Raw genomic sequence first — 23,500 nt, 5'->3', positions numbered from 1 at the left:
TATCCTGCATCAAACAACTCAAATAAACTAATATTAGCGCCTAAAGCAAAATTTCAGCGACTAATCACTGAAATTTTGCTTTATACATCATTCGAAAACTATTGTTGTCCTGAGCTTGAATTTGAAAAGATATTTCACCTGTGAGCATTTTTTGTAAAGTTATGAGGGTTTAAAGATTGCCATTTTGGCTATTTTGGCCAATTTGGGACAATTAACGCGCGACATATTTCGCGCTATTAACGCGTAAGTGAGATTTAATCCGTCTTAGAAATCGTTCCAAATTGGTTCAAGGAAGATTATATGCCATAATTGATTTGTTAATAGGAGCAAAATCTATAACTTTGTACTTAATATGGCATGTGGGGGGATGTTTTTACAAAAAATCTCAAACTTTTTAGAAAAAAAATTTTAATTTTACTTTATTACATTTAAATTTTCCATGTTATTACTGCTCTATAGACCTTAAAATGCAGTCGGAACATTCAGGGCTTCATCCTGATATGAGCAGTCTTGTTCATATTTGAACTTCATATGTTCGACAATAGCAAAATATAACGCGAAAATTAACATTAAAAGTTGTGGCAATATCTAATTGTGAGCAAAATGATCACAAAAGGATTACATTACAAAATGATTACATTTTTTGAAAATGATTTAAAACCACTAAAGAATTATTCAAAAACCGCTCAAACGGCTCAATCTTAAGCAAAATTTTTATTAGAAACCCATAGAATTATGTTTTTTTTTATAAATCAGCAAATGAGTCACAATTTGCAATTTTTAGATATTGGATTTGGTCAGTTGTTATCGTTTTTCTGCGCCAGCAATTTTGTTAATTCACGTGTCTTCGCTGATTGGTATTGCTTGTTAAATAAACACGCGAGACGTAGCCACATTTACATGTTCTCGCCGTGGTAATTTTTTGCGAATAATCATTAAAATCGCATTTGGCTGTGCAGAGTTCCAATGAATATAAACATTTTTTCTAATTTTAACGTAGAACACAGTCCTTCATACAGAAGAGAGTCTAATCTATTGTTCAAACACTGCTTCTTGGCAAGCAATTGAGTATAATTTAATTTTTCAAAACTGTTAAATCCCACACTCGAATAACTGGTCCAGCATGAGTGAAGCTCTGAGAAATCGTCAAGAGCGTCTTCGTCAAAAGTCCGCCCAAGGTTAGTAAAGCTTTCAATGTCAACGAAAGCATCAACAGTATTGAACAACCACACTTTTTCCAAAAAAAACGCTACCAAACTCTAATTGCTGAACTAGTTAGATCCCATTCCTATTCCCTCAAGATCGCAAACCATTAGCACACGAAGTGCCCTTCTTGGCATGACCTGACAGACTTTGAACTGTAGCAACTGATTTTGCTTTTTAGCATCAGTTTCTATCTATGATTAATTCGGCAACGGTTTTTATTACCCTTGTGATCAGCAAGGGTATTGCAACCGGGTACTAAACTTTTCCCCCGTTGAAAACATTGTTCACAGGACTTCAGATGCACTGCTGAGCATACTTAAATTGTATACCAAGTTCCTTCTGCTCGTTTTGCTCATTTTATGCTTGCGGAGACAAAGATCTAGGGTTCGATTACGTTCAAAAGCCAATTCTGTTCACAAATTGATTTTTTTGGAAAATTGAATTACCGTACAATTATTTGTCTGCTTGTTTTTGCCTGGTTTAATTTGAAGGCATTTTTTGATTTTTCTTCTGACTCAAGTAATTTTCAATAGATATGAAAGTCATTTCAAATTTTCTTGCCATTTGTAAATTTACCATTTTGATTTGTATAATTTCTTTTGATTCTTCTTCCATTTTCTTTCAGCTTGATGAGTTTTGGCTCAGGTTATATTGGCTCAGTCACCTCATATTGGGTCATTTGAAAGGGAAAAAAATCACGTCCTTGAGCATTTCCGAAAAAGAGCTTACAAAGTTAAGGGTGAGGGGGCGGAATGAGTTCAAAAACTTTCTTGCTCAACCCTTATTTTGGATCAACAGGCATCTATCCTTGTCGGCTTGAATGTTGCTGGCAATTTTTTTCTGAAAAAATTGTTTATTTACTACAGGCAGTTGCGTTTTGACAAATTTTCTTCAAAATGAACGTCAATCATTTCAAACAACTCTACTAAATTTTGCAGATCACTTTTTTCGGCAATTTTGTTCAAATAACTTTTTCGACTTAGTGACTTCCAGCTCTTTGTTCTGACAAACATGTAGAATTGTGAACATAAGCCGCAGATTAAACAATACATGTTTTTTATATAAGTTTTAAGTCAACAAACAACATTAAGTCAATACAGGCCGGCTTTTAAACAAAAATATACTGACTGAAAAAAGGTAAATTCAAGAGTTTTATATACATATAAGGCATAGAGTCGCCAATGATTTGTTAAATGGTTTGCGTTCATTTACATGTAATAAAAGTTTATAAAATTTCGTTCTCGATTTTTTGGCTTTTACTCTAGCAGTCGTAAACTCAATTGAGTTATTTCCAAGAACATGTCCAGTACTAACTTTTTTCTTTCTCTTTTTCATCGATATCTTATGATTTTGCTTGTTTTTTTTCTTATTTTTTTTAGTTGAAAGATTTATTTTTTTTCAATGAACAAATCGTCATCTTTCTGTTGTAATCTTCAGAAAAATTTTGCACTATGACTAGGATGGGACAAAACTAAGGGTTTTAATAGAAGAACACGCGTCATTAATAAAAATATACTTTGACCAAATTCCGCACGCCATTAAATTAATTTTGTCCACAAAAGTCATTTTTTGGCCAATGTAGTGCCAAGATACCTCCTTTTCCTCCTTTTCAAAAATTTTTCCATCTTTTCTGTTGGCTAGATTGCAAGGATATGTTTGTAATGTATAGTAAGTGGTGCAAAACTCCGCTTCGCTTCTGTTTGATATATTCGGCTCAAGTTAGAGGTGCTTACTCGCCTGAAAAGCCTAGATTTTTCATAGGACAAGTACGTCAAAAATTTCTCAAAACAATAATGATATATTGATTAAAAAAAACTTGAATTTTGAAATCTTTTCATTCAACCTTGAAACGAGGTCATTAATAAGTTAATGGAAGTTTTGAAACACCGCCTCACTGTTGCAGAAAATCGGTAAACGTTTTTTGCGAAAATCGTTTTTCAAGCTAGAGGTTTTTAGAAGCGGCCCTTTTTGCAGCTATTGGAAATGAAGTTTCTATTTTAAAAAAAGTTCTAACTATGTTCATAACCGAATTAAAAGTCACTGTATAATATGTGACGTTTATGAAGCGACTGTGTTGGAGTCTTTCGGCGGTGGTGGAATGAGAGCCTCCTCGGATGACCCGAAAGACAAAGTGAAAGCAGAAAGTGACGTAGATGGAATGATTGTGCAGGAAGAGGAGGAATTCGTCCAGGCACATCCCGACTCAGATTCAGGGGCACTGCACAGCACCCCTCCAGGGTCCTCGGAGCTGAATGGGGATGCAAAAAACGAAGGCACAGACAGTGTAAATATACCTGCTAAATATTCATTCAACCTCAAACTCAATGTATTAACCATTTTTGACGGGACATCAAATTTTTTGAGTTTGACGGGACATCGCTCTCTAGTTCCTAGTAGCACGCTATGCTGTTATTCAAAGCTAAGTTCATTTTAGATGAGAGCAAGAATCAACATAGTTGCTGCTCGACTCTTGACGGCGAACTTGTTTGTGCTCTTAATTACAAGGAACTAAAAAGTTAAATTGCTTTGATACGATGGCTATAATTGAATGATATATTGAGATCAGCGAACGAGAATTTTTTTTGGCGCGAATAGTTTGTCTGATCGAATTTTTTGTGTCAACCACCGTTTTCTATCTTTTGGGCTCAGTCGAAAACTTCAAATGATCAAAGATAGCAAAGGTTTGGCCAGCAATTTTTCGGTTGGGCATTTTAAAACACCTTTTGGAAGGTGTAGATCTCAAGTTGCTTTTTTAAATGCGCGCTTGCTCCTCAAATTTGGTATATGCTGGAGCCCAAAGAGCTTTAAGAAAAAACTTGGTGTTGATAGGCCATAACAAAAGTGTCGTACTACAATGATACCTCTTTGAAAAATTGTCAACTGAGGATTTGAATCAGAAGGGGGCTCTAATTATCCAAATCAGACAAATTCTGGTTCAAGTACCATGTCATAGCAATTTTGTTCAGTGTTTCTTATAATTACGGGCAAAACAAAAACGTAATTAGCTACAAATGCTTTCAAAATAACCATTAAGGTTGCCCATGGTCAATATATTTATCCAGATTGTCCTGAAGATTGACCATTACTAGCCATCTGTTTGCCATATGGCTTAAAGGTGAACGTAATTAAATAGTAAGAGCTAAGTTTGGATTCGAGCAAACGTCAAAGCAGAAGCTACCCTACAAGTTATTACGAGACCGTGAAAACAGAATATTAAGAAGCCTATATGAGCAACCATTGAGCTCCAAACCATTGAGTTAGTAACTATAGCTTTGACTTATGGTCATAATGAATCACAAAATATTCAAGGATTTTCGTTTTGTTGCTTTTATGTTAGCTTGCGTTTCAATATTTCCGAAGAGATAAGACGGAACAAATTAATACTCTCTCTCTAAACTTGCCCAGGTGCACTTCAAGGGTATATGATATTTCGTAGTAAGGTGTATCCTTGCCGGACTTAGGTTAAATTTCCTCTCAAAGTTACTAGTCAGTGAAGTATTATTGATTTCTACTTGTGGCATTTTCGGTTGCTTTGGTATATCGACTAATTAGTTGTTATTTAGCTGAACCTGATTTTTCCCTTTAAAATTTTATCACCATTTCTGATCCTGATTAAACCCATAAAGAATGAGTAACAACGAAAAGGTAATCAAACAATTATTCTGTATTCAAAACTTTTCACAACGTTGGGAATTTTTCAATTGGATCTGCCTTTTTGATAAGAACATTCTGAAAACTGCTTGCTCTATATCAGCGAGATATTTTTTGGTTTCAAAAAAAGGTCGCACAAATAATCATTGGAGTTGATCGAAAGATATATAATATTGCAACCATTGCAGTCAAAACATATTCCAGTGTCGAGAAAAACTAGTTCTAATTTTGAGCGAGTAAAGCAATTGAATTGGTCTATACAAAAGAAAGTTCTTTTGAGTGATGAAAAACATAGTTTAAAAAAAAACTTATTTCATTGTTTTTATTTTTTTCGAAGACAACTGTCGACAATCATGCTTAACTATTCTTCTATTCCCCTCGTTGTATAGCTCTCTCATCACATCACGCTCAAAAACCAATTATCAAAATATTTCTATAATTTTTTAAGGCAGTCAGAACATTCTCCTACTTTGGTTAAATCATAGCCTATCTCACAAGCCCTGTTACAAAATTCATGAAAAAGAAACAATATAACAAAGAAAACAAAAAATGTCATAAATTTTGCAAAAAGATAATAAAATTTTTTTTAGTTCATTTTTAATACGCTTGCAATAAGCGAGCGTTATCAAATCGGACTATAGAATTTATTCGGGTTCAACAGAATCACTTGAATCATTTGGTATCTTGTTTCATATTAAATTCAAGCTTCTAAGAGTATCCGGCACACTTAGTCTAGACGCATGACCAGGAATCTGGCCAGGACCCATTGTATTTTTAAAAGCTTTGATTTCAATTTTTTCCTTTAAATTTTTTTTTCGCGTATATATTTTCGGCTTAAATCGTTTCCGCTTATATTTTGACGGCTATTTTACTAAAATTTGCGTCGTACAACATCAAAATGAAAATTACAGTTGCAATTGTTTCATGACAACAATTTAATTTTTGCTCAAATTTTGTTTTTGAATTTTCATCACACGCCATCAAATGTAATTCTGGACGTGTTTTCCGCAAATAGAACCTCATTTTAGGCAAAACTTTGAAGATTTTTTTTCGTGGTTTTCTCAAAAATTTTCCCGTTTTCCCAGGACTTAGTGGATTTTTTTCCTTTCCTGTCTACTAGCGTGCAATGCTATTTTTGTGGTATCGCAAGTAATGCGAAGCTCCGCTTAGCCTCTGTGTAAAAAAAAAAACATTTTTTTTGTCACCAGCTGCAATTATTGATAACTTTGTCATTGTTTTCATTAAACCCCAGAATTACGCTCAAAAAATTTCCAACTTGATGAAATTTATTACCACAGTTCGGCAAATTTTTCTACCTAATGCAAAAAAAATCATTTGAAAAACACAAGTTTTTGTAAAATAAGAGACGAGAAACAATCACACGTCTTGAAACTACTCGCTAGCCGTTTTAATAGGTAGACTAAGATTCACCTACCTAAAGTGCACTCAAATCAATTTAAAAAACACAAAAAAAATTTTGACATTTTTCAATTCAAGTTTTATAGAATTTTACTTATCGTTTTGTAACATCATTTTATTTATTATTTTCAAAATTTGTTCAACGTATGAATTTTGGTCAACATAAAAAAGTTTAATTGTCCGCTCGTCAAAAAGTCTTTGTCGGAATTCTGTTTGCCTCCTTTTTTTCGGCTTAGTTACCGCAGCACCACCAAGATTTCCTATAACTTGAACAATTTTTACTCCAATTAAAAAAAATTCTGTTTTTTTCCGTTGTGAGCAAGTAATTGAGTTCCACAAAACTTTGCCTTTGGTTGTTTTTAGCAAGAATCTTAAGCAAGCTTTTTTTGAAAAATTTGACCTTGAACAAAATTTAATCTTGATATTGTTAACTGCACACGATGCTTTTTGCCGAGTTTGATTCTCATATAATTTTTAACGAAGTTTTGCTCACTTTTTGGAACCTCGCTGAGTGTTAATTATGATAATGTCAAAGCACTAAAATTGGTATCTAAAAAATTCGGAAAATTTCTTGTAGTTTTGACTGATTTTTGTCTGATTTTTTGTTCAAAATTAAACTTAACGAAGAATAGATAGTTTTAGTTTTCATGGTTTTAGTTTTCTAATTACATTTGGCTTAAGTTTTTTTAGAGGGCTACCTATTTGCTGTTTTTACTTTTTACATTGTATAAATGGTTCACTATTCTATTTCAAAAGCATATTTTAGCCTGCGAGTCAATTTTTCATCTACTTTTTTTTCGAAGTTTTCGATTTCTTAACTTCTCGATTTTCCTTTTAACTTTTATTGTAGTGAATTTCCCTGGTCGGTATGTTTTGTTCTACTTGCAAAGCAGACGACTACCCTTGTTTCATGTGTTGCAGTCTGATTTCTAACCGTATTAGTGACTTTTTTGGAAGTCGATAGGCAACGTTTCTGCTGTTGGCGATTTACATGGTTTACCGTGGTAACTATAGTTACCAAAACGTAAACAATTTACGAGTCATTCAGTTTAATTGCATTTTCTGTTTACAAAAACATTCTCCTTCATATTTTGGCTGAAAGGAAGTTGCTTTGTTAGTCTGGCGGCGCCGTGCAAAACCTGATTCGCAGTTTTAAACAGCCCCCAGCTTCCCCAACTGTTTGTTATCGCACCAGGGGGTCTGTCTAAGTTCCCCTATAGAGCTTAAACGGTCCACTGATAAGAAACAAAATGTTCCCAACAAAATACATTCAATATTTACCCAATCTTTATAAATGCAGGTGAATTGAGTAACAAACTATTCCGAAATGGTTGTTACGATAAATCATGTGGAAACGAAACTTTAACTACTTTTCGATCAAATAGGTTCTTCAATAAGGCCTGCTCATAAGTGACTGGTTTTCCCATGTAGTTATAACACTACTTCTTCCCAGGAGTGAGCAGCTAAATTCCAAGAAATTAAAATCTCTGACTTGTCAACGACTATTTCGCGTGTATACCCACTCTTTATACCATACCCTACACACACCCGCACAACTGCGGGGATTAGAGAGTCTAAACTGACAGCTTTTCTCAGAAGGTAGAATCGGGCCCAGGACTAATGGCCGACGGGAAACCTGCCCGAATATAAGCCCAACCATTTTTATGGAGTCCATTGCCTTCTGCACTGAGTCTGCTTACACAAATTTGCATACTGCACAGTCGAACTTGCAAGTCTGGATGATTCGTGCTAAACCCAAAACTACCTTGAGTAAGATGCAAGATGATTGATGAAACTGCTAATGAAACAATATATTTGTTCGTTCAGTGAGCTTTCGACATTAAAAATGATCATTTTCGTCTGTTTTTCGTCTTAACATCCTATTGACCTGTTGCACTGTAAAGCTCTGCTTTATTGTGTTTCATGCCAAGCATTTTCAAGCCAGTTAAATGGATAAATTGGCGTCCTTTAGCTTTTGATCGAAGTTGATTACAGTTTCCTTTGATAGGTCCAAACTCTCAAACTAGAAACTTCTTCCAGAACCGCTGAGCCGTGGGTTTATTCAAATATTGCCCCATTAGCACTAGCTATTTAAATTGAATTCAAGAGAAAGAAATATAAGCACGCCACGTCCATTTACTTTTCTTGCGGCAAACTTTCTGACCGAATTGTCACCAGTAGCTTTTACTCAACTTCTGTTAATTTCGTACCATTATCGTAATGTCTTCTGCGTTAAAACGTTTCGGAGTCGGAAAGCTTGGTTCAAAAAAGGAGCCGGAGAAGCAGGAGCAGCCCGCTGCACCAGTTGCCGGCAAAAAGGCGGCGGCGGTCGCGCCACCCGCAGAACCTGCAGCTCCGGTGGTACAAACGGAAAGTAAACCTGCAGATACAAATGTCGCTCCAGTTCCAGCGGTTGCCCCGGATGCTGCGAAGGTGAGAGTCTGGCGGTAAGGTTAATGAGGCAGATATCTGCACAGATCAGATATCTTTGAAATATGTTTGTTCTGAAAAATCACAAAATGGCTATGAAGGCAATATGAGCAGCGCAACCTGTTCATTATAGCTCACTTTTTTCATCTTTTTCGAAAACAGCGAGCGGTTAACAAGCGGGCGAGCTTTGCAAAGGTTTTTTCATAAATTTGACAGGAATTGGTTGCTTTCTTTGCTTTTGTTCTAGTTATTCGAAGATAAAATCTCAAAAAACAGTAAAAATGAATAAAAAATTGTTCTATATCGGTTTTCGATATTTTTATCTTTTCTTTTCCAAGTAACTGACTGGCTGCTGATGTCGCGCACGATACAGTGTTATGAAAAAGCTCAATTGTTTCGACTTTTTCAGTTAGTCAGTCTCGACGTCGCTCCAAATATCAAAGACTTGCCTTTCTTCTCAGAATCTGTCAAATTTTCTTTCAAACTGATTCCACTATGTTCAAATGCGTCTTGTAATCAATGGGATAGTATGATTTTCTCAAAGATGGAACAAACAAAAAGGAACAAACATACATTAGATAGAACAGGTGATATTCACTCATTCGTGCGGTACGAGACCGTGCCACAATTCAAATCCTAGTGTGAAAAACCTCATTCAGCAGCTTTTCATTTGTGGTTATAAATAATTATTTATCAACAGTAACATTGCAATACCAATTGAGCAATGGTACGCAATTAATATTACAGGTCAGTTCGAAATATTTGGATTATGATCGTTTTATCAGATCAATTCAAGGTGGTTGATTATGCAAAGACTACCGCGAGTTTTCGCATTTCGATACTAGCGACCAACGTTAAGCATTTTCAATCGCAACCATCGCAACCATCAATCTATCGCAACCAAATTTGGGCAATTCCGATCTGTACGTCCAAAATGCGATAAACCTAGACTTTGCCCACGTCTATTAAACCCTATTCAGAGTAGGAGTTTTGGGTGGCGCGACTTTTGAAGCATGAACTAGTCTGACAGATATCGGCCCGCGAACTAAATTACGGCTTTCCCATTATATCCGCCCAGTCTAGTAGTAGCCAAGTATTTAGCTCCACCCCACTAGAATATTTGGCTATTTTCCCCTTTCCCCACCTTTCAATTTCAATTTTCGGAAACTACCTTAACCTTGTCATAATGCATTAAAACTTAGCTTGGTGAACAAACTAACAATTTTGAACACAGTAGTTTAACAAATTTGTTCGACATAGCTCAAATCGTAACATCACGCATTTTGCTATAATAACAAGTAAAACAACTAGAATAAGAGAAAGTTTAAAAGGTGGGGGAAAATGGATCTGGAAATATGTCAAACTCTGTTTAAACTATTTTATTTGGTTTATAAAGTCCTGCAGTGTCCATTTTAGGGTTGGAATTTTTTGTGTAGACTGGGTATTGGGTTCTTAAGAACTGCGCGTGAAAAATAGCAAACCAATAATAAAAAAATTTTAAGCGCTGAGCTACAATATATTGTCTGATAGGGAAAGCACGCACTCAAATTATTATCTTGAACATAGATTGGGCTGGTGATTAGTTTTAAAAGGTTTTAAACTTTAGTCTCCTCCCTTTCAGCAAAATCAGGCCAAATTTCTGGCCTCGCTAAGTCTTTAATTTATTCAAACTACCAGAAGTAGAAATTACGTTTGCGATAAGCACAGCACGCGTTACCAAATCGGAATGAAGACTTTTTCGGGTTAACAACTACAGTAGTTTGACAAATTCAGTTATATCACTTATGCTGCTGCTATGCTGCTGACATGCTCAATTTCATGAAACGCTAAAAATTTAACTACTGACTGGGTAATAATTACCACAGGGTAGTTTCAGGATGGAGTTGAAAACATTTAAAAAATTTTACAAAATCTTTTTTTTTTTTTCAGCTCAGCTGGTGTCTGCTCAAAGATTGTCGACATTGTTTCACCTTCATAAGTTTTGTTCAGTAGCTAATTTGAATTTTCAAGATTGGCATGTTTGCCTAGAATTGCTTGTTTGTTAAAAACAGGTATTATGAAAATATACGGAACCGGCAATTCTATTTTATTGATTTTTTTGGGACGCTTTGGCAAAAGTTTTCGCTTTTCTGAAAAAATATATTTTCTTTTCTCAAAAACTACTAAATCAAATTTTAAAAAAAATTGTACCGATGCAAAATCCGCCCACTCTCCTATCTGCTTGCTTAAACCCTTAGTCTCTTTTTACCTTACCCATTTTTCTATAGCCTTCGAAAAAGTGGGATGAGTTTTTTACCCATATTAATGATTTTTTACATGTTCTCAAAAACAACCTGCCCAAATCTGAGATTCCAATTTCAATTAAAAAAACAATAAAAATTTAAGGGAAGCTTCCCTGCATGAGCGGATACGCGCAATTTTTTACAGAAAAAACTTAAGGCTCTCAGAAAACTTAAACTTTCAGTATTTGATAGATTTTTTCGAAACTTTGTGACTTTTCTCGAAAACTGCCATGAGAGCTTTTGATTTTATTCAAAAGGACGGGTTATGAGAAACGCTCATGCATGAGTGGCTACGCCCAAATGTTTTTCTACTTGACACTAGGAAAAGTCGATGTTTTGATTTTTTGAAGGTTTAATTGTAGGCTATTTGACTTTTTCGAAAACTACTCCACCAAGTCTGAGTTTTTGATTCTAATCGAAATTACGAATTTTTGGTATTTTGGAAACCTCCCATGCTTAAATACGCCCTAAAATTAGCATGAAAATGTTATGTCTTGAGGAAAATTTCAAATTCTCAAAAATTTCATTCATTTTTTTAGAGCAACAACTATGGTTTTGGGCGAAGCCCATTTTTCAAAATTATGTATTTCAAGAAAGGGTACCCATAGAAAGACCACCTACACTATTGTGTGCCTGCATACTCTCTGGTCTCTTTTTGTTTTACCCCTTTGTCTACAGCCTTCAAAAATTGTCTCTGTGGGCCTTTTGACCGATATTTTTGATTTTTTAGTTTTCTCAAAAACTAACCTTTAATTTCTGAGATTTATGCTTAAATAATAATAGCTGATTGCAAAAGCTCCCCTCCATAAGCAGCCATATCGAAACTTTTTAACACAAAATTGTCGCCCTCGGAATCGTGAAATTTTTGATTTTTTAACCACTTTTGAATTTTTTTTATCAAAAAAAAAAACCTCGCAAACCTAGGTTTTTGGGTTCAAACGAAAATACAAGTATGAAGAATCTCTTCTGCATAAGCGGTGAGCGGCTACGCTCATATTTTTTGAACAAAAGATTTTTTTCGGAAATGTTGATTTGTTGACCGTCTTTTGGACTTTTCTTGATAAATATCCTGCGAAATCTGATATCATAGGTTTCATCGACAAAACAGGTATTTAAAAGCTTTCTGTTAAAATTCGCTAGGCCGTGTAATTATGGAAACAAATGGCCTTCAAATAAGTGAAAGTTTTGAAATTTTGATCATTTTGTGGAAGTTTTTTTCTGATCGAAATATACCGTTCCAATTCTCAGGTTAAAAGTTCAATCGAGAAAGTCGGAGTTGAGCCGAGTCGAGAAACTTGAACGTTAAGGATTTCAGGGCTCTTTTCCAGTTTCCCCCCCCCCCTTTCATTTTTTCTGAAATTCATTACATGAAAGTCTTTTTAAAATAATTTTTAATGTTATAAACTGCATTATAACGTGTCAACGTGAACAGCTGAACAAATTTTCACAACATTTTTAACATGAAAATTGCCGTGTGAACAGTTTTTGAACATCTCTTTTTCTAATTTAACAAGGGGGGGGGAACTGGAAAAGAGCCGATTTCAGAAAGTCAAGAGATGAAAATTTCGGCTCTTGTTCAACTAGTTGGCTCTTTTCCAGTTTCCCCCCCCCCCCTTTTAAGATACCGAGTTTTATGTTTGTTTTACGTGTTATTACGGCTAAATGCGTGATGTTACGCTGTAAAGTATGAAGAACAAATCTGTTCACAGTTGTCGATTTGTTCACCATGCCAAATTTCATTGCATTATGACAACGTTAAATAAGCTTTTCAAAATTGAATTTGAAAGGGGGGGAAACTGGAAAAGAGCCAACTAGTTTTATCAACATTTTTTTTCGTTTAATTTTCCGAATTATTATGATTGTGTTGTATCTCAAGTAGTGCGAAGCTCCATTCCCCTCTGCGTATTGATCTCTCCCAAATAAGCCACAGCAGCATACTGATTTCCTCCAAACAAGTCACGATAGAATCGGAAAAAATTTTTGTTCTGGAGCATTTTACCATTATTACCTTTCAACATAAAAACACAAGATTGCTCTTCTTTGTTTCGTAAAAGTACTGCTTGTTTGTGCGTGGGGGGACGTAAAAAATATTAATGTGGTGGGTTTATAGTGTTTTGTTAGTAGGCTGGGGTGGGGGAAGGAAGGAGTTTTATAATCATAAATAACCGGCTACTATGCAGGGGGTTATGACGAAAAAATAACTTCATGAATTAGGAACGATATTAGCGTGTTCCGATTTTTGAGATAAAGTATCGAACTCATTTATGCTTTAGTCATGCGCACATATATGGAATCTAACTTTGACTCTTGGCAACAAAAAGATTTTCCATTTTCTGACTTTTAGTCACACGTGACTTCTGTTTGTTCATGCCTGGCATTTAGCTTCGACACAGATTGTTAACTCAACATAGAATATACCCGCCATTAGCGCTCTTATACGCAGTGCGACTACAGACAAAAACTTGAAAAAACTACTCGAACAACCATCCTAAAGGTACCATTTCGGCGGTTTCTTTGTCTTATAATCTATTTGGTTTGTTACCCAATTTTGTCTGTTAACATTACCACTGACAAAGCAGTAGAACGAGCATATCTGTGCTGTGTGCTCTAGGTCACGGAATCCGAGCAAACCGAGGAATCCCTGAAGAGTATGTCCAAACAGCAGGCAGAGCAGGAGCACCAAGGACATTACACGTGTTGGAACTGCAACGAAAGCCTCAGTGGCCAGCGCTACATTATCCGGGATGAGAACTCGTACTGCATAAAGTGTTATGAGGAGCTATTCGCCAACACTTGCGAAGCTTGTGGCCAGAAAATCGGCACAGACTCGAAGGTAACAGGGGAGACTTTTGGATGTGCATGATATCCCTGAGGGATCGGGCATCTAAATCCATTCTGACTATTTTGTAAATCTCTTTGCTATATATATATAACCCCTTTCCTACAGCTTAGTAGAGTAGCGATAAGTTACCGCATTATCAGTACTTGGCTTTGGTTTTGATGATAGGGAAAGAGTATCTCAAAGTGAAAATATACACTAGTGAACGAAATTAAACGCAAATTCAAGGTTTCACTCTTTAAAATGCCTTTTTTAAAGTTCCGTTTTTGACAACATTTATTCAGAATTTCAACCAAAACTTATACATCGACCAGCTGCAAATGATCTAAACTACACTCTCTGAAAGTTTCAATTTTGGATTTGAATCACTTACCAGTTTTTTCCAGGTCTGAAAATGCCATTTTTCACCATTTGTCATGGGGTTTCTATGGTAGTGAACATTTTTTTGAATAAGCAGAATAGTAAAAACTGATCATGCAATGTGAATCATTTTAAACGAGTACATTTCATTGTTCAGTGTGATAACTTTCCTAAGTGCTGTTGTTTCACATAATTTCACACCGTTGGAAAAATCTATTACAAATGGTGAAAATTGGCATTTCAGACCTGGAAAAAACTGGTGAGTGATTTAAATCAAAAACTGAAAATTTTCAGAGAGTGTAGTTTTTATCATTTGCAGCTGGTCGATGAAAGAATTTTGGTGAGTTTCTGAATAAATGTTGTCCAAAACGGACCTTGAAAAAAGGCATTTTTGAAAATAAAAACGTGAATTTGCGTTTACTTTTGACCACTTGTGTACTAGTGGACAAAATAAGCGCAATTTTAGGTTTTTAGTTTTAAAATATCTAGCTTTAAGAATCATTAAGATCATTGTTTACTCGGAATTTCAACAAAATTTTTATAGCGGGCGACAGCAAATGATCTGGCTCTTTTCCCACCCCCTCGTAAAATTTCAATATAAAGCTGTTCCAAAATTGTTCAAAAAGCATTTTGCACGTAAGAAAGGCTGTGAAAATTTGTTCACTTGTTCACGCTGACACTTTTAATGCATTTTATAACATGAAAAGTCATTTGGCTCTTTTCCAGTTTCCCCCCTTTCAAAATCAATTTTGAAAAGCTTATATAACAATGTCATATTGACAATGAATTTTGGCGTGGTGAACAAATCGACAATAGAAAAACGTCACGCATTTAGCCGTAATAACACGTAAAACAAACTAAAACTCGGTATTTTGAAAAGGGGGGAACTGGAAAAGAGCCAGTCATTTTAATTAAGTTTTCATATATTAAATTTCCAAAAAAATCAAAGGGGGGACTGGAAAAGAGCCAATGAACTAAACTAGCCTCTCTGAAAGTCTCAATTTTTGATTTGAAGAAGCAGTGACAAAGTTTTTCCGTGTTTGAAAAGGCCAATTTTCACCAGTCTGCGCTAAGTTTTGCAACGTTAGTGAACTCTTTGTGGATTAAGCGGTGTAAAAAAGTTGTTCATGCGACGTGAAAAGTCTCAGCTAGAAAAACTAAATAATCAGTTTGAGTTTCCTTAAACTCAGCTGTTTCTACAATCACGCGTTTTGAAAAACTTAGTGCGAATGATGACAACTAGCATTTTCAAACCTGGAAAAAATTGGTCAGTGCTTCAAATTTGAAAATGAGCATTAGAAACAAGAGCATTAGAAAATGAGTTGTAAGATTTATTATTTTTTGAATTTTACGCAAACTTCTGCCATTTTATTAGAAAAATGAGCTCTTTTCCAGTTTTCCCCCTTTTGAATTTAATTTTGAAAGCAAATTATGAAATTTGGCGTGGTGAACAAATCGATAACTGTGAACAGATTTGTTCTCCATACTTTACAGCGTAACATCACGCATTTAGCTGCAATAACACGTAAAACAAACATAAAACTCGGTATTTTGAAAGGGGTGAAATGGAAGAGAGCCGAAAAATGTTTGGTACATCACAATCTGCGGCCAAAAACTAACGTAGAAGAAACCAATTCATATCTGTTTTGGAAAAATTTATCTTATTTTTGTTATGAATTTCTCTATTTGCGTAATGTTTTTGCTCCGTTATCTTAATTCACGCTTTTTTAATGTCCCCAAGCACGCAAAACAATTTGTTAAGTTCAACTAGTTTTATTATTTTTGTCAACATTTTTGGGGGGATTTTGTTACTTGCTTTTATTCCCACTTTATTTTGTTTTGTGCGGAAGGCAAAAGAACCGAAATGAAGCTTAAGAAAAGCGTTTTTTAGTTCAGTTTTAACTCCGTAGATAATAGCAATTCAATTCTTTAGTTTTCTATCTTCTTAGTTTCAAGTTTTATCTTTGGTACTTTTTCATATCCCCACTTTTCAGTATTTTTGTTCTCTTAGTTGTTTTACAGCTATAAGCCGTTTTTATAGCTAAATGCGTGGAATCTGTTTGCAATTTTTAGTTTGGTCATCGTGCGAAATTTCATCATTGCGTTATGAAAAAGTGAAATAGGGTATCAAAACTGAAATTCATTTTTGGGGAGGAACGTGAAAAAAGGCCTACTTTTATTTTCTTTGGTTAATGTGTATTAACATCTTTAAAACTAGATGTTATCTTTTAAAGCGGAAAACCGATTTTCTTGCAATTTTAAGGTTGCTCATCAATCAATTTCTCACTGAATTATAGCTACGTTCATTAACTTCTGCAAAATAAAACGTTTTGTTCTTACGACACTCAAGACCTGTTTTTAAAGATCTGGCATAACGGTCACTCTGAAGTTGATTACAAATTAGTGAAAATGGTTAGAAAAATTCCCATTTCAACTGAAAGCATGACTCTTTTTTCGTACGCCAAAACTAAAAATAAAAACATAAAATTTTTGTGTCGCATAATCCGGTTTTTACAATTGTTCGCAGCATCCGATTCTTGTCGTAACGTGTGGACTAACTAAACTACAATAAACAGATTGTAATGTCAAAAAATGTCAATTTTTACGATCAAAAAATTACTGTTATTTTTTGATCGGAAATTGTGTATCAACTTAGTTTATGATAAAACGGAAGTGCATATAATTCAAAAAACAACTACAAAAAGCTCAAGTCTTAGCACTCTATAAAAATAAACTGGCGCGCTAATTTTTTGCAACCGCGCAAGTAAATATGATCTGAATTTGCGTCTTTCACAAAATGAAGAAAAAAAAACTTCGAGTAACCACTGGTATTTTTTGGGATAAAAATAGGCATAATTTTTTCCTCCTATATTGGGCTTTTTTCACCTCCTCCCATTTGAGTTTCGTTTGTTTCAATCGAGTCAGTAAAAAAAATGTGCTAAAAAACTGCTAAAAAAACTAAAAGACAAGTAATGAAAATTTTTAAGATCACAAGGTTTTGTTTCTGAGCTTTGAAAATAATTTGGTTGCACTGCTTTTTTCTCCAGTTTTTTTGGTTGCTTATTGAACCGTGTAAAACAACTTGTAAAGAGAAATTTGTAAAGAAATAACTGAAATGTTCAATACTTGGAATATTTAGTACTTTATTACCTGTTCGGAAAGAGTTTTTTTTTTCATTTGATTTAGTTTAATTGATTTAGTTTTTAATAACTTAAAGCAACTTTAGTTTACTTTTCGCTCATTTTTTTAAAATTGACCGGATGGCTTATTACCTTATAATCTTTTTCCTCTTCTCATACGTGTTTTTCAAGTAAAATAATTTTTCACTTTGTCCGATTGTCATGAAATTTGACATGCAGACAGATTAGGCAATGCAAACATATTTGGTCGGCATACGTAACCTTGAAAGACTACTCAATACATCATCAAATTGATGCCCTTGCGAGGTGGGAGAAAAATAAAAAAAGTCCAAACCGTTTCCCTGGTAAGCAATTTTATTAAAGTAATGGCTTCAATGTTGAATTAATGAGGCGGGGAAACAGTAGAAGAAACCAACAATAAATTATTTGTTCAATAAGCATTTTTCATTCCAAATGGAACCTTCATAGCGATAAAATTGCTTGCCCAGTTTGACAAAGTTCTCAACCGTGGCTGCTTTTGCTTACAGAAAGCCTGAGGTAAACTTAATTCGTATGACAAAAACAAAATTTTTCGACCTGCATAAATTTTCGATGCATTTTCATCTAACGAAATGTTGATATGAACTACTCTCAAACACTTTGGTTTTTAAACTGCTATCCGCAATAAAGGTTGCTAGTATCGCTTTCAATTATTTTGTTCAGTTAGGACAAAATCTAAAAACTAGAATGGTTAAATTCTTTTGGAAAAACTTATTTCATATAATTAAAATTTGATGTTTTAAAGGGGGTACCTTGCATCAATCTTGAGTGATCAATTTTAAACTTGTGGGGTGTTTCCCATTATAGCCCCATCAACTTAGTAGCAAAAATATCATAGCCCTTACGGTGTGTCAATTTTTATTAGAAGACCGAGAAACAATTGTTGTGTCTTCATTCTTAACTGCATTCGTACAAAAATGCAGGGAAAAACTTATTTCATTTAATTAAAACTTGATGTTTTAAAGAGGGTAGCTTGTATTAATTTTCAGTGATCGATTTTAAACATATTTCGTCTTCATATTGTACCATGTAAAACCCCTCTTTACTCCATAAAACTGACTTTTATGTGAGGTGTGGGAGAAAAGAAAGAGAAAGCGAAGACAGTTTTAGTGCTGAGTGCTTTAAAGAGTAATAAACCTTTCTGTGGTCAATCCACCTCGATTATTTGACCGCCAACCGATCCGGCTGATTTTCGAAAAAAAAAATAGTTCATATCGACGGTCCAATTTTTATCAAATAATTTTCTATGCGCGATCTTGCTTCTTTCTGTTTCCCTCTACAGCTGAATTTTGACCCATGCATTTAATTTGACGTTTCAAAAATGCAAAGCAATTTTGCATGATCAAATAAATAGTTCCGAACGAATTTTTTGCATACCTCAAAATGTATTATCACCCATCTGGTCAAAAACTGATCCATAATACAAATGTGGGAGGAAGAATTCTAGCGTTCAAATCTTTGTATAGGTGGTGATGATTTTTTCTTTCAATTTTTTTTCCAGTAAACGTCTTACAAAAATTTTTCAGGCTTAAATTATTTTTTTTCGCGGTTTGATTTTAATTTCTTTATGAGTTCATTTTACTCTTTTTAGATGAAAGGCAAACTCTACGTTTGAACAGCAAAATTGTAGAAATCACAAAAAGATGATCTACTTCTAATTTCGAAAATGAAATTTACTTATCAGATTTCCCAGCGAACTGAAAGCTTTACCTATTGATCCAGTATTCTCAAAGGTGGTTTAGTTTAATATAAAAAGTGTCAGTCATTATTTGTTTTTCTAGAAGTTCAAAGAGTTTCAGGGCCATTCCGTTTTTTTGAATTTTCAAGGTAAAATTTTCCAAGGACTTTTTTGTTCTTTTGCACTTTTTTTCACCTTTCGATTTTAAATTTGAAAAAATATTTTAGCGCTGTCAAAGTGGAATGAAAATTGGAATGGTGTACAAATTAACGATTTTCCTTCAAGATTTAGATTTTCATCGTAACATGACGAACTTTACCCTAATAACACGTAAATCATCAAGAAAAATAAGAAAGTTTGAACAATGGGGGAGTGGAAAAGAGCCAAAATCTGAATGATTTCTATTTTCAAAAACAGATTTTAATTTTATGAATTCCCAGAGGAATTTAAAAAATTACTCATTGATCCAGTTTTCTCTAAAAGGTATAACTTTAAGAAAAATGCCAATAATAAAAAAGTTCATGAAATTCAGAGAAATTTAACTTCGTAAATTTGGAACTCGTTCAAAAACGTTCAAAAACTTTTAATTTATTTATTTTTTCGGTTTGCTTGAGTTTTTTTCATTTTCCCATTCATATGTTTGGCTATGTTTTAATTCTTGAAGATGTTGCCAGTTTGGAAATAGTGTTTCCAGTGTAAAACAGTTAAACTATGACTTTTTTTCTCAAATAACCAGTTGAGTTATTGCCACATGTCAGAAAAATTTTTGCATCCATTGGATTGTGTCGTTTGTAGGATTTGTCGTACAAGGATAAACATTGGCACGAGAGATGTTTCAAGTGTTCGAACTGTGACGTCTCGCTAGTGGACCGACTGTTCGGGTCCCGCAATGACGCCCTCTTCTGTGATAACTGCTACGACGAGAAGTTCGGTGCCAAGTGCGACGGATGCGGTGCTGTGTTCAAAGCAGGTAATTACAGAATTGATCTTACCACAAGTGCTCGTATCTGTGCGAAGCCCTGAATGCACTGACTGCATTTTATTTTCTATGGTGCTGATTTACAGTAATGCAGTGCTGATTCAAGTTATCCGGGCGAAACGAATGAAAATTGATATTTAATACGCGTTTTTCTCAAATTGGGTAAAATTTAGACGAAAAAGGACGAAGACAAATATTGCTAAAATTTTACAGAAATAAAATAGCGCAACTTGGTTAAAACTCGTACCAACTCAAAATTCGTGCCCAAAACTATATTTCTTTTCAACCTTATCACTGCACGCCTGTGCAAATATATCACTGCAAACTTCTAATGTACTCCAACAAATATTAAGAAAAATGTAATTTTCTCAGCTTTGTATAAACATATTTAATTTTGTTTCATAGCCAAAAAATGTCATTTTTACTATATAAAACACCATTTGTTTCTATTAAAAAGATTTTAAAAACCGTTTGCGCCCATTTATAGAGATTAAATCTTGTTAAATTTTGTTGGGCTATATAAAAAGCTTGCAGTGACATAGTTTTGTCAGTTAATGAACAAATAAGTTTGGATTAATTTTGATTGACTAAAATAAGCCCAAAATGATTGTTTTTGCGGTAAATTTTTGGGCCCCAATTTTGAAAAACGACTTGCACCATATTAATTTTAAGCAAGATTGGTTGTAACCATTTTTTCTCTAAAATTAACCCAATTTGAGAAAAACGCATTTCAAATTTCAAGTTTTATTCGTTTTGTTTGGATAATTCCCCCACACGTTATTTGAAGTACAAAGTGATATATTTTGAATATAGCAAAGTATTAAATAGACCAAAACGCAAGCCTCAATTCAGTTTGGAACGATTTCTAAGATGGATTAAATCTGCGCTTACGAGTTACTACGTCGAAGTATATCGCACAGTAACTGTCTTAATTTGGCCAAATTGGCAATCGTTAAAACCCGCAAATTTGCCAAAATTGATGAAAAATGAAGTTTTTTTGAACTCAGAACAACAATTTTGAATGAAATAAATAAGTTCTATTAAAAAACTGCTAGTTTAAAAATCGAAATTTTTGGGGAGGAAAAAAAATTCCCCGAATTTAAATTATCCGTAATTTTTTATAAACAGTTGGAAAAACTAGAGAACCATTTTTTTCATTAGACTTTTGAAGCTTTCGAAAAAAGTGAGGAATATATTTTCTCGTGGTGTTTTTTCATTCAGATTAATTTCACAAAACTTTTTGCTCCCTAAGGGGATCGCTTCCTTGATCTGCATGGTCCTAGCTGCATGTGCTCACCACTATAGTATCCTGCCATGAGTCCTGCAAACCTGCTCGTTTTGTATTTTTACACGTGGCAAATTATCCCGCTCTACAAATTTTTTTCAAACTGAGTTGAGGCAATAACTAACTGCTCTTATTAAAATTGGACATAAAATTTGACAGCTCAAAATTCATAGTTCGCCAATAATAATTTCCCTAAACTTGTTTGAGACCCATTAAAGGGCAGTCGGATTATTCAGGGCTTCGCCCTGATACGAGCAGTCTTGTTTACTTAAAAGCAGGGTTTAAAACTTGATAAAGTCGTTATTCTTTAAAGATACGCAATTGCCGGGATACATTTTAGACATCACTTTGTTATTTTCCTTACTCTGACTGTGTTGTATTGTGTACTGTTTGTTTGTTTGTGTGTGCTTGGTATGCAGGAATGAAGAAGCTGGAGTGGAATGGACAGCAGTGGCATGAGGAGTGCTTCAAGTGCACCAACTGCAGCACAGTCATCGGCTGCAACAGCTTCATGCCCAAGGACAACCAGCCCTACTGCATACAGTGCTTCAACGACCTATTTGCACCCAAGTGCAAGGCATGTGCTCAGCCCATCATGACCGGAGGAGTGCTCTACAGGAACGAGCCCTACCATCGCGACTGCTTCGGATGCACTAACTGCAAGAACAATCTCGTCGGCCAGAAGTTCACCTCACGCGACAACAAGCCCTACTGCGCCGACTGCTTTGGCGAACTGTTTGCCAAGCGTTGCACGGCATGTAACAAACCGATCACAGGTATGTTATCATAAACAAAAATTTCACTTTTAACAAAATCACAACTAAGGGCTGTATTAGTGGCTAAGTTGTCGTTTTCCTAGGCAAAGTTATCGGCCGGGTGAGACGGGGTGGGGTTATGATCAGCGGAAAGAAATATAGCATAATAATTTGCTAGCATAATTTGTTAGATTGTTCAACATGCAATACTGGGTGTGAAAAGATTTTGTCCCTTTTACCAGCAGATTTGGTCCCATTTTTAGACTCGATCTGCATCATGACGAAATCTGCGCCAGTCGCAAATTTCATTACATAATGACGATGTAAGTCTAGGTACTCAAAATTGAAAATTCTAAGATGTTGGGGTGGCAAAGAGCCGATAATCTTCATTCATGAAGGCAACAGAAGGTATTGAAATCATATATGGCGGCTTTCTTTCTTTCACTCCTGTTGCCAGTTTTCTCGTTGTCGGAGAAGAAGATATACTATGCATTAAATTTGTTTAGGCATTGGCGGTACGAAGTTTATTTCGTTCGATGGACGCCACTGGCACAACGAGTGCTTCAACTGTGACGGACCCAACTGCGGGGAGAATCTGGTGGGCAAAGGCTTCATCACAGACCAGCAGGAGATACTCTGTCCCAACTGTGCCAAACTGCCCTACACTAAGAGGGAGGAGCTAAGACAACAGGCCATACAGTCATGATGGGCCATACATACATTACACCATACTACACCACAACATACTAAACAGAAGAAAACAGAAACTAGAACAGGCCAGCTATATGTAGTCATTTATCCTCTCATTCACGAACAACACAACCTGAAACAGCATAATAACATCACCAACAACTGCACAGGTTGTTCGTTATTTAATCGTATGGGGGACAAAGGTGACTCTTCTGAGTACGGGATTCAATTTTCTACCAAAAACTTTAGTTGAAAACGTTTTTCTTTTTGTAAAAAATATACACTGGTTCATGCAAGCGGCCTTTGTCCGATTATAACCACAGACAACGTCAATTAACCTAATCGGCTCTGAACTAGTTACCAATATCAGTTATTTCCAAGATGAAAAAATAATGCTTGTGGTTATGATTTGGCATGTGAATTTTTATGGCATAGTATCTGGTTCTCAACTTATATTATGTTATCTATGATTGATTACAGATTAGAGGGGATGAAAATGTTCGCAATAACTATACTAGTGTGTTAAATGAGTATATTTCTTTGTAAAATGCTTGTTAAGTTTGGCGTTTTTATATAAGGCTAGAAGGATTTGTCATGACGTTGCGTCTTCACAACATCATCATATGGCCTATGACTACTTTCCTTATCAAGTTTATTACTTCATGTAATTGATTTATTGCCAAATTTGCAATCAAGAATTCCGACAAAAAGGTCGGATTTACAATTAATTCAACCAATTTTCAAACA

The 23,500-nt window shown here is 34.9% G+C and overlaps 1 protein-coding gene across 3 annotated transcripts; it reads left to right on the top strand.

Annotated features, from left to right (window-relative positions):
* The first annotated feature begins 925 nt into the window (after nt 1-925).
* LOC134846416 (four and a half LIM domains protein 2-like) lies at nt 926-23,500 on the top strand. Of its 3 annotated transcripts, XM_063863767.1 has the most exons (6): nt 926-1,178; nt 3,273-3,490; nt 13,600-13,821; nt 19,840-20,014; nt 21,728-22,084; nt 22,570-23,500. In XM_063863767.1, the coding sequence occupies exons 1-6, from the start codon at nt 1,124-1,126 to the stop codon at nt 22,767-22,769; spliced, it is 1,227 nt and encodes a 408-aa protein (XP_063719837.1). In that variant the 5' UTR covers nt 926-1,123; the 3' UTR covers nt 22,770-23,500. The 3 variants fall into 3 exon arrangements, with proteins under 3 accessions (XP_063719837.1, XP_063719853.1, XP_063719845.1); XM_063863783.1 differs by lacking the exons at nt 926-1,178; nt 3,273-3,490 and adding an exon at nt 4,415-4,851; XM_063863775.1 differs by lacking the exons at nt 926-1,178; nt 3,273-3,490 and adding an exon at nt 8,263-8,709.

The sequence above is a fragment of the Symsagittifera roscoffensis genome, chromosome 1, assembly GCF_963678635.1.
Source record: "Symsagittifera roscoffensis chromosome 1, txSymRosc1.1, whole genome shotgun sequence".
Lineage (NCBI taxonomy): Eukaryota > Metazoa > Xenacoelomorpha > Acoela > Convolutidae > Symsagittifera > Symsagittifera roscoffensis.
Note: the sequence above shows the minus strand (reverse complement) of the source record. Positions and strands in the feature narration are given on the sequence as shown.

Bases quoted from the DNA above. Each gene is read 5' to 3' on its own strand.
- LOC134846416 (XM_063863767.1), top strand. From the start codon at position 1,124: ATGAGTGAAGCTCTGAGAAATCGTCAAGAGCGTCTTCGTCAAAAGTCC. The intron at 13,822-19,839 runs GTAACAGGGGAG...TGTCGTTTGTAG, and splicing joins AAATCGGCACAGACTCGAAG to GATTTGTCGTACAAGGATAA. The intron at 20,015-21,727 runs GTAATTACAGAA...CTTGGTATGCAG, and splicing joins CGGTGCTGTGTTCAAAGCAG to GAATGAAGAAGCTGGAGTGG.